The sequence below is a fragment of the Panicum virgatum genome, chromosome 2K, assembly GCF_016808335.1.
Source record: "Panicum virgatum strain AP13 chromosome 2K, P.virgatum_v5, whole genome shotgun sequence".
In the NCBI taxonomy this organism is placed as follows: Eukaryota; Viridiplantae; Streptophyta; class Magnoliopsida; order Poales; family Poaceae; genus Panicum; species Panicum virgatum.
Genome location: NC_053137.1, coordinates 67,018,521 through 67,029,953, shown reverse-complemented (window position 1 = coordinate 67,029,953; position 11,433 = coordinate 67,018,521). Strand labels below are relative to the sequence as shown.

The 11,433-nt window shown below is 44.8% G+C and overlaps 1 protein-coding gene across 1 annotated transcript; it reads left to right on the top strand.

Moving 5' to 3' along the window:
* Window positions 1-6,051: 6,051 nt before the first annotated feature.
* Window positions 6,052-10,158, top strand: LOC120694794 (probable serine/threonine-protein kinase PBL7). Its single transcript, XM_039978068.1, has 5 exons — window positions 6,052-6,337; window positions 7,769-7,968; window positions 8,128-8,317; window positions 8,581-8,972; window positions 9,085-10,158. Exons 1-5 carry the CDS (start codon window positions 6,241-6,243, stop codon window positions 9,550-9,552), a joined length of 1,347 nt encoding a protein of 448 aa, XP_039834002.1. The 5' UTR covers window positions 6,052-6,240; the 3' UTR covers window positions 9,553-10,158.
* The last annotated feature ends 1,275 nt before the right edge of the window (window positions 10,159-11,433 follow it).

The window sequence follows — 11,433 nt, the reverse complement described above, 5'->3', positions numbered from 1 at the left end:
GTTCTCCTCTGCGATTGCGGTGCTCCATGGTCGGTGTCCTGAGTAGCATGTGTGAACTGAGTCTCCCCTGCAATCAACCATATTTCATAATTAGTAGTCAATAGTCAGAAATATGTGTCTATTTGTATGTGCAATGTATACCTGTGAAACGAACACTACGAGCACGACCACTACCACCAGCAGCAGCATCAGCACCACTACCACCACCACCAGCATCAGGCCCAGCACCGTCACCATCATCACCATCATCACCATCATCGGCCGAGCTGCTATCCTCGGACTCCTGATATGGAGGACTACGCTCACTTTTGCCATCATCAGTCTCGGTGTCGCTGCTCACTGGTTTTGCTGTTCCTTTGCCTTTTCGACGCTTCGGGTCACCCTTCTTAGGTCCTTTCTGCAACTTTCTCTTCCCTAGGTGAGTGTCACCTATATTTGTACGTGCCCAATCGCTGATGGAATCATTCCCCGTAGCCTCACGTAGATCTGACTCGTTTATTTGATCTCTGACAATATGGGACGGGAGAGGGATGTCGCCGTCATCATCATCCTCGTCCAGAACTGGAGCCCGGTTAGATCTACCATATTCCATCCATTCCCGCACCGGATTTTTCTCATCATAGAAAGAAAGATGGGCTAGCTGGTCAATGAAATCACCTTCTTCACGCATCAGTGGCCCGGAGACCTCCTCAAGTCGGAGACGAAGATTGTAGTTGACATAAACAAGCTTATTAAGTTTCTTGTGCGACAACCGATTGCGAACCTTTGTATGCAGCAAGGCAAAAGTACTCCAGTTCCGCTCGCATCCACTGGACGAACAACATTGTGAAACAAGCCTCATGGCAAGGTACTGCAGTTTTGGAGTAATTGATCCGAACATCATCCACCAGGACGCTGCATGTGCAACCGAGTATGTAAGCAATATTTTCGAATAGAGAAAATAACAATTTCATACGGAATAACTCTTACATGGGGATGTCTTTGTGTCCATCGCCATCCGCATTGCCATATCACTGCTATACTCGCCAATTTTCTGCCGAAACACGTCAAACTCCTGCAATGCCTGGACGGCGCTCTGGAGATCCGTCATGCGCTGAAATGTATCCTTAAGTCCACGAAACATTTGTTGAGTTGGATCCATCGTATATGCATACCTCGGATTTAGGACAGCAGCTGCAAAATATAAATCACTTCAAATAAGCATTATTTCAATAGAGTTTAAAAATAGACGACTGATGTGTGCTTACCTGGACCCACATACGTGCCTATGAACACATCACGCAACCTCTCGTCCACCACCTCAACATACTCTTTCAGTGTGGAAACATTTGTTCCAAAGAAAGACTTCAGCTCCTGTTTCATAGTCTGGTAGGCCATCACGACTTCGCACATGTTCGGCTTCTTGTCCTGATCAGCGAAGCGAAGGAACTTGTATATTGGTTGAACCGTGTCGATGATATATTTCAATGCATCCCACCACTCCATACTTGAAAAACTTGCATGAGTAAATCTACCATCTTCGGTATTCGCCCATTTGCTGTGTTGGAACTCAGTAGATGCCATCCACTGCATGAAACGATCACGTTTCCGATAGATGCTCTCTAGGAACATGTAGTTGGTTCCAAATCGAGTGGCATTCCACTTGACCAACTCACCACCGATTGCGTTCCTCATCATTGTATTCAACTGACCATGATTGTGTAACCAATTTGAAATTCGCTTGCACTGCTTGATGATAACACCATGTTCAGGCCTTCGAGCTATATCCTTCAACATCAAATTGACGGTGTGTGCTAGACACGGTGTCCAAACTATGTGGTCATACACGTCACTTAGTAGTTCGTTGCATGCTTTTTTGTAATTCGAGCCGTTGTCGGTGACTACATGCACGACATTCTCCGGTCCAATCTCTTCCACCACCTTTTGAATCTCCTGCAATGGAAGACAGATTGTTTAGTAACATGTCAAAACATACACCATGCGAATGAAACATGTTTAGGGACTACCTTGAACAAATATGCAGCATCTTGAGTTCTTCCGGTTGCATCAATAGACTTATGGAACCACATGACCCCATTGCAATATATCAAAAAGTTGATGACACTCATCCTCGTCGGACCAGTCCATGAATCACACATCAACGTGACGCCAAATAAGGGCCAGTCTTTCTGAAACTTTACGTACCTTGTCTTCAAGTCTTGCTCGTTCTGATCAAGGTACTTGCCATCAATATCCCGTCCAGTGGGTGATGCGATACCTTCACCTGCAAACCATATGAAAATCATGAGATACAAGGATGTACGCTCATAGGTATCATTGCAATGAAAGAAAACTTACCCCACTTTTGTGTCTCCCTGACCGCACTGATAAAGTATGGACTGTCAGCCTGTCTTCCAGGAACTCCTGCAATATGGAAAAACTTTGACCAAGCTTTACCAATAGCTTCCTTTGCGTTCTTACCCTTCTGCGTCCAGGAGCCTGTATCAATCCTTGGTTGCATCATTCCTCTTCTCCCACCAGCTGCCAAGTTATAGTCCTCCACCACAGGACTTTCCCTCTGCGAAGTGGACCTTCCAAACATCCTCTGCATAACATTCCCCCTCGTCGAACCACTACCTCATCCACGCTCATATGCACCTCCTCTCTGTTCCACCCCCCGTCGGAACTCTGCTTCCGCTCTTGATAGATCCATGGCACGCTGCACCTGAGCTTCCTCATCTTCTTCATCACCGGGATAGTTTCCCTCCGCTGCAGCCTTCTCCCGTCTCAACCTCTCTCGAGCCCGGTCAGCAGTTGCCTTCTTTGCCCTATCCAACTCACGCTGAAAGAAGTCCCGCACATCAGGTGGCACATTCCTGCAATGGACCACCTCCGCCCCGCGCCCAGCCAAATGTTGTTTCAATCTAGTCGCACCACCTCCTCCTTTCTGCGTACGACAATAGTTGCATCGCCATCCGGGATAAAGATTTTCCCCGTGTTCCCATACAACATCTCTGCTTGCCATTGTCTATCTGCATACATGGACAACAAAAATATATCATCTAATATTCTAACTCCTAAGTCATAGTGTCTAAAATCATCTAAATACACCTAAATCCTAAAACATTCTAAATCCTAAAACATCCTAAATCCTAAATCTTACCTACATTCTAAATATACCTAAGTCATACATCTAAATCCTAAAAAAAATCATCTAAAATCATCTAGGGAAAAAAACCTCACCTGCCGGCGGCTTACCGCCGCTCGTGGCGGTTTACCGCCTAGCCGGGCCGGTAAACCGGCCTCCAAGGGCGGCTAACCGGTGGATCCGGTGGCGCCACGGCTTACCGGTGCGGGGGCCGGTTAGCCGCTCTCAGGAGCCGGCTGGCCGGGTCAGGGCGGCGGACGGCGTATGCGGGCGGCGGACAGGGCTTCCTAGGGGGCGAGAGGAGCGGACGAGTGGCTGGTGAGGCTGCGGGATGGTTGTGGATAGGTTAAATACGCTGTGCCGCGCGATGGGCCTTAATGGGCCGTCGTTTTTTTTCTTTTTCTTTTTTGATTTAACTTCTAAATTCCGCAAACCATACTAAATGAACGAATTTTTGAGAAAATTTTACACCATTAGATTCATCACACCTTGAAATATTTTTAGGAATTTTTTGGAAATTTTTCATTTTTTTGAATTCAAATTCAAAATTTGAATTTGGACCGGTTGGGAACCGGTCGGAACCGGAACCGGTCCGGACCGGTTTGACCGGTAACCGGTCAAACCGGACCGGTTCCCAACGGTAAGGTTAACCATGCTGGTGGGTCGCCGTGTTCCTTTTTTTTTTTTTGAGGGGTGGGGTCGCCGTGTTCCTGGGCCACGAGTTTTTCTGTGTGGGCCTCTGGGCCCAGGCTGCAGAACACTCTGTTTGGGCTTTTTCAAGTGCGCAAAAGCTATTGAAGCCCATAAGGCGCGTCTCTTTTAGCCCAGCGTCATGCATGCGATGCGACCCACCGTTTCCATCGACAAAGCCTGGGCGCCTGGCTCTGGTCTCGTCTTGCCAATCGGTCAGTTCAGAACTTGGGACATCATCCCAGTGAGGCAGCAAGTGACACGTATAACAACGTCAGTGAGCGAACACTCCCTCTGTTCGGCTGGTAAAAAATCAACTGATTCAATAATATTATGTGAGAGATAATAAATAAAAAATTTCAAAATAAACCAAAAGCAGACAAGCTTCTGAAGTAAAATATCTGCAGGCCTGGAAAAATGATGCAGAGACATATGCACCCCCGGCCGCGTCATTTTCTGATCGGCCAGTAGTAGAGTGACACGTACTCTAGTTTCTTCTCGAACCATCTCGATCTGGAGACGGACAAGTGTACGCCGGCCAGTAACTCGAATCTGTCTTCAAGCTAGAGCTATGATGAGGATTATAACTATGAAAACTACACGTAGTATAATGATGGCGTCGTGATTAGCAGGGCAGCTGATCGTGCGGGCCCTGCTAGAAGATCCGGTCCGCCTGGCCGCCCGATGGCAGGGTTAGGGGTGCAAATTAATATTTTTTAGGTGCACTTCTAATTCTCTTTAGTTCAAAATTTTGTATTACTTCTCTAAAGCAATATTCTATTTCAAAAAAATAGTATAAAATTTTGAACTAAAAAAATTATGGTGCACCTAAGAATCACCACTTTGCACCCCTAGCCAGCGGCAGGCACATGATCCAGCCAACAGCCCAACACGTAGGTGGCGACCTGCTCCATCTCTAGTCAAAGCTGCTGGATATGCATATGAGCCTGCCTCGCTGGTCATGGCACGCCGCGAAAGCGATCTGCTCTCAAACCCATCAGATGCATGCCCACACTAAAAAATTTGCATTGATTACATAATCTAGCTAGATTGTAGTGCAGGCAAAATTAAAAGGATCTTTATTTGTAATAAGCCTCTAGCATTTAGTAGATTTCTCAAAAAAAGAGACACTGGCCATTTAAATTTTGCGCGCACAAGTAGATTAAACAAATAGGCCACTTGTGTATTTGCATTGGTCTCATTATTTCTAATAATATATAGCCACTACCATCATCATACCAGGAACAATACACAGCGTGTAGTACATATATATAAAGCGTTCTACCAAACCTAATCAAACAAGCATATACAAGTATACATGTACACGTTAGTTTGACCTTTTTGCATGTCCCCTAAATCATACACCCTATCATGGCTAGGAAAAGGGGAAAAAAATGGTGGAATGGACATTTCTGTCCAGCGCCAACTGAAAACCAACTTTGGAGCATGTTCCTGTTCATGTGCCCGTCTTGCTTTAATACTGCAGGTTGCTAGCATCTCTGATTATTAGCATGAGCTGCATTTTGTTAAAAAAAAAAGAAAAAGAACACAACCAATCATATGATGCGGAAAGCAAACCATTAGGCGCAGATAATGGGAACTATGGCGACACTTACAGGTTATTCTGATTGCAGTCCACAATGCAGAATTCCTCCCCTTTTCAGTGTTTTAAGAGTTTGAGCCACAGTTACTGGTAGGAAAAAAGAAAAAAACGAAGATATCTTTGTTCTCTTGAGCCATCTCCTATGATTGACGAGGCAACCACCTCAACTCAACTAGGGGTACACTGTACACACCATGAACCAAAATCCTCCACAAACGAACATTTCAGCCGCACTATAAAACACCCAAATTTGCCAGCCAATAGCTTTGGACCTTTGCTACCATCCCAAGTCCGTGTTTAGATGCCATAAAGGCAAAATGTAAATTTTTTGTAAATCGCTTGCATGGTGTACTAAATATAGTTGAAAAATAAATCGCATTATAAAAAATGGACTGTAAATCGCGAGACCAATCTAATGAGCTTAATTAGGGCATGATTCGGCACTAAACTGCTACAGTAATGCTACAGTAAATATACTCTAATGATATATTAATTAGTCTCATTAAATTTGTCTCATAGTTTACAGACGAGATTTATAATTAATTTTTTAATTAGTATACATTTAATACTTCAAATATTAAGCATTCCCCGGCAAAAACGCAAAATAAACACACCCCAAGTCGCGCTTTTGTTTATTACGCCTCTACAGTCTTGACTTCCCCTCCCTCCCCTCTCTCTCTCTCTCCGGCGGCCGGAAATCTCCTCAAATTCCGCTGATTTTATCCCTGCTGACCAGCAGGCGAGGGGGAAGGACGACTCTTGAGCTCAATTTCTTGGAGGATCGGCTGGCATTTGTAAGATAGTGCTCAGGAACGGGGACATGAGCTGCTTGCCGTGCTCCGGTTCGTCGGGGAAGGATGCCAAGAGCTTGGAAGCGCTCTCGCCGTCCCCCCGGCCTGCGGCGAAGTCGGCACCAGGTGAAAACCCGCTTCCAAGCTGTGCGCTTGTCTGATTCGGCGGAAACTGCAAAAGTTTTCGTCTTTCGTGATCCTGCTTCTTGCTTTGTTACCTGCTACAGATGTTCGCTGCTTGCCGTGATTAATTGATTTTGATAAAGTTTGGGTTCTCGTTGTGGGGAACAAAAGCTGGAATTTTAGCATCACCTATCGCGTTACACGCTACTGGCGCTGTTGATTCGGTGAAGTAAACATGGAGTAGTTGCTTCTCGCTGCTTGATTTATGAGTCTAGCAGTGAGGATCACTGCATTAGTTTTGATTCATTATGGATAGATTTTGCTGGCGGGTAGATGTGCTGGTTAATTGATCATTGTAAGTAATTCGTTAGGGGTGAAGGGGACACAAAACTACTCCTTGGTATAAAACCATATTTTGACTTTTCATTAGAGGTGGAGTGGAAGGGAACAGAATTTCTGAGGTGCTACAGAAAAAGTTATGATGTGAAGCGTGCATTTACAATAATTTCCTTTACAGACTTTCTGTCTTGAGCAGGTAAACAATGATTGTTTCATATTTAGTATAGCCGTGTTGTCTGACTGATTCCTGGCTGTATCAATTTGCTTGCTTTGAGTTTGCTTGAAGTGGGGTTCACTCTTTGTGTGGTTGTTGGAATGGAGGGGAGTTCGATACACGTATGTCAGTTTAGCTCTTAGTCTCTGAACCTGCAAGTCTGATCCTTGATTTGAAGGCAAGCTATTCTTCGTTTGTTGGTTCTGTGGCTGCTGCATTTTCTTATCCACCTGCAGGCTGAGACCATAGATAAAATTGATGGTCCGCGTGGGTTAAATTTTTCTCAGTTGCATACTTGCATTGAAATGCAGAAGTAATGGAAGTTCTAGTTAAAGTAGTCATGAATTGATATTATTTTGTTTTATTCTTTTTTATATACATTTCAGTCTGGAGTTCATATATAAATCAAGACTTAAGAATTTCCTTGTCAAGTGATGAATGGAATTTATGTTGATACTAGACTTAAGAACTTCTATGGAATACTCTGATCCTGAAGGATGTGTCCCAATTGCCTGATATTTACTTGTCAAGTTGAAGTATTTAGGAATTGTAAAGCTAGGCAGGATACTTGGAAAATTTAAGTAGTGTTAATACCACGCTGAATCTGTGGGTGCAACAGTGGAGTAGTACCATGCCTTCTCCACCTTCACTATACAGAGTGTTAAGACCTCTTTGATTGTGTGGGTGCAACAGTGAGGAACCATTAACAGATTGAATGTTCTGAATCTGGAGATCTCTTAAGTAGCATCCTGATCCATTTCTTTATCCCTGTTTTTCTGTATGTCTAAGCTGTATGATTTATTTGTATTGAACTATTGATGAAAGTATAAGCATTATTAGTGGGGATTTATATGCTAACTTATGTCTTTTTGATGGATCAGTTCGGTCAAATTCACGTGCTTCAGGCTCCAGGAAGGAAAATTCTGTACCTGTTCGCAGAGGAGGAAATACTTCACATGGCCCAGCACAGATTTTCACTTTCCGGGAGTTGGCCATTGCTACCAAGAATTTCAGGAAAGATTGCCTGTTGGGAGAAGGTGGCTTTGGTCGTGTGTATAAAGGACGCATGGAAAATGGACAGGTTTGCTACCTTTTGCTAATTGTGTTCTTATTTTTTGTACCATACAATTTGGATAAGTCTCATTAAGTAGAAAAAGGAGAACACCCCTGATTGTTCTAATTGGTTGTGTAGCTGACACCTTCATTTTTCATTTTCAATTTCACCCATGTCACCTGACAGGTCATTGCTGTGAAGCAACTTGATAGAAATGGCTTTCAAGGAAATCGTGAATTTCTTGTGGAGGTTCTCATGCTAAGTCTCTTACACCACCCTAATCTGGTCAGATTAATTGGCTATTGCGCAGATGGTGATCAGCGCCTCCTAGTTTACGAATATATGGCGTTGGGATCACTAGAAAATCATCTGTATGGTAAGAATTGCACTATAATATGGAGGTTGTTAACTAGATACGTTTCCCTAAGGGGTCCAAAATTTACATATTTTCCTTGGTTTTAGTGTAAACGTTTTCTAATTGGTGTCTAACCTGCTACATTCCAGAGAGAAAGATCCTAGCTACTCTCCAGCTTTAGTTTTTCTTTTTTACTGCTGACACAGTCAATAACAATTTATAGATATTTTAATCTGCATTTCTTCTTTTGTAACTCATGAAATCACTTTCTTGGTATTTGGTAGATTGTCCGCCAGACAAGGAACCTCTTGACTGGAATACAAGGATGAAAATTGCTGCCGGTGCAGCGAAAGGTCTAGAGTATCTTCATGATAAGGCAAATCCACCTGTCATATACAGAGATTTCAAATCATCAAATATTCTCCTGGGTGAAGACTACTACCCTAAGTTGTCTGATTTTGGTCTTGCAAAACTTGGTCCAGTTGGTGACAAAACTCACGTATCAACACGAGTTATGGGAACATATGGATATTGTGCTCCTGAATATGCCATGACAGGACAGTTGACTGTAAAGTCTGACGTTTACAGCTTTGGTGTTGTGTTCCTTGAACTTATTACAGGCCGCAAAGCAATTGATCACACCCAGCCTTCAGGGGAGCAAAATCTTGTCGTATGGGTAGGTTCGACTGCACTAAATTATTCCATTCATTTGGTTGAGGGAGGAAAATGCCCTGTTATCTCTTTGTATGTGCCATCTGGCAAGTGTCTGATCTCTATTAAATTTGCAGGCACGTCCACTTTTCAGAGTTCGAAGAAAGTTCTGCCAACTTGCTGATCCATTGCTGCAAGGCCGCTATCCCAAAAGGGGTTTGTACCAGGCTTTAGCTGTTGCAGCAATGTGTTTGCAGGAGCAAGCAGCATCTAGGCCACTCATAGGAGATGTTGTCACTGCACTATCTTATCTAACTTCGCATCCTTACGATCCCAATGCACCCTCCACAAAGGATTCTAGGACCTGCCCATCTACCCCAAGGGCAAAAACTCACCGGCGAACAACCAGTGTTCCTGATGCTCAACATGCTGCTGAGTCACTTATGTTGAACTTCCCAGACTTGAGGAAGGACACTATCAGAGGCGGGGACTTCGAGCAGGATCGTGCTGAAGGTTCTGGCAGCAGCAGTAGCTCCGGAAGGAACGATGGCCTGGATGTCCCGCAACTTCTGGCCGCTGTTAAGGTCGACGCCCGTGAGAAATAGAATGCAGAGCCGGGCAAATTCTGCAGGCAGCTTTGATAGTACATGTGATTGATGGATTATACCATTCTTTCCTTGCTATCAATTTTGCCAGGAACCTTCAGTGCTTGGCACGAGTCTTTTTTGACCGGACATTATTGAGAGTTGAACACTATTACTGCCACATACTCCATGTTTGGTTTTTAGTTGCTCCATGGACCACTTCTACAGTTCTTCCAGGTTTTACCTCAAGACTCAGGGTGATGACAAGAAGAACCATTCCGTCACTGAGATTTATAGACTTCAGAGCACGCATTCTGATGAGAATCGGCTACATTCCAGACTGTCAGCCACCCCACTGTGATGGACGCTGCAGTATGCATCATTGAAGAGTAGGGGTGAGTTTTCTTGTTTTACTTTTGTAGAAATTACGCTTCGTGTGACAATGTGCTGCGGTGCAGCCTGGATTGTGTGTCTGTACATGTAAATGGGTTGTACTTGTAAGTAGACCTGTTTATAGAGGATTTTTTTTTCTTTTGTCGGTGATGATGTGATGGAGTGATTTGCAGACGACTTGTCACACATAGTTCTGTACAGAAAAGGATGTTTGATTTTTGGCTTGCTATGAAACATTGACTCATCATATATATATATATATATATATATATATATATATATATATATATATATATATATATATATATATATATATATATATATAATACTTATGAGGAAGAACACTGCTTGTGCCTGAATGCTGCTGCTTTTCGATGGTTTTAATTGGAGCTGAACTGGAAGGGCATAAGGAAGAAGGGAGAAAAATACCAAAGAATTCCTCCAAATGGCGAGGATGAACGAGGCCGTCATGGCCGGCGGTGGCGGCGGCGGCGGCTGCGGGCTGCCACATTATGCGCGGCTGGATTGCCTATAGCTCCGCCTCCGCGAGGATGTCATCGAACCGCGGAAACAGCCGTTCCAGCGCGCTGCCGGGCGCCCACGGAGAGGCACGGACTCGCCCACCGATTGCACAGGTTCCGACACGGGTCCCTGCGAGGGCTGCGCCGGCGCCGGCGATAGCGCCCCGCATCGGAGGTCGGAAGGACGAGGAACTCCGGGAACCAGGGAACGGTTTACGGGCACCGTCCGATCGCTCCTGCGCGGCCAAGATGAAGGCAGCCAAGGAAAGTTACTAAATAGCCCCTATAGTCCTCCGTGTCCTTGCGTTATACTCCAGAAGGCCTTTCCGTGACCGTTCGATCCATTCCAACGGCCCAGATAAGGTGAGTGGTGGGTTAGTTTACTCGCATCGCAGTCGCGGCCAGTGGGTAGATTTGGCCGCCGGCGCCGGCGCCGGCATGGTGCGAAATACGGAAAGGGGAGGACGGTCTGATGAGGCAACGGCGGCGAGTCGATTGCTGCTTTCAAGAATTCGAGGGAGACAACCTGCTTTCTGGTATTTGCAGACGTTTTTTTATGGACACTTTTGTCTGCAAACTTGCGCCGTCGCCGCGCGAGAGCTCATCTGAATTCTGAAGCTGCTCACTGGACAAGGGTGCGAGACAATCTGAAACTCCAGATAACAGTGCGCAAAATCGACATCGCAGGGTCTTGTCAGTGCTCAGCTTCCAGATTAAGCAGTGCTACGATCTTGTCGGTGCTCAACTTCCAGATTAAGCAGTGCTACGATCTGCACCAAGTTCCTGCTCCTGCAAGGCTGCAACTTTAATTAAAAAAAAAAGAGTTCCTGCAACTGAACTCCTGCTTCGGTTTGACACAATTGGCACTAGCTGATGGAGTGTCACAAACCAGGAACGTTAATACGTCGAGGTTTTGCTGGCATTCTTGCAAACATAGATACCATGTATCAATGTGATTATTCTAATTTTATTGCAAGTTTACAGCATG

What these genes read in the sequence shown, in the direction of transcription:
- LOC120694794 (XM_039978068.1), top strand. Translation starts at nt 6,241, where the DNA reads ATGAGCTGCTTGCCGTGCTCCGGTTCGTCGGGGAAGGATGCCAAGAGC. An exon ending in ACTAGAAAATCATCTGTATG is followed by an intron (nt 8,318 to 8,580) that starts GTAAGAATTGCA and finishes GGTATTTGGTAG; the next exon opens with ATTGTCCGCCAGACAAGGAA. An exon ending in AGCAAAATCTTGTCGTATGG is followed by an intron (nt 8,973 to 9,084) that starts GTAGGTTCGACT and finishes TTAAATTTGCAG; the next exon opens with GCACGTCCACTTTTCAGAGT.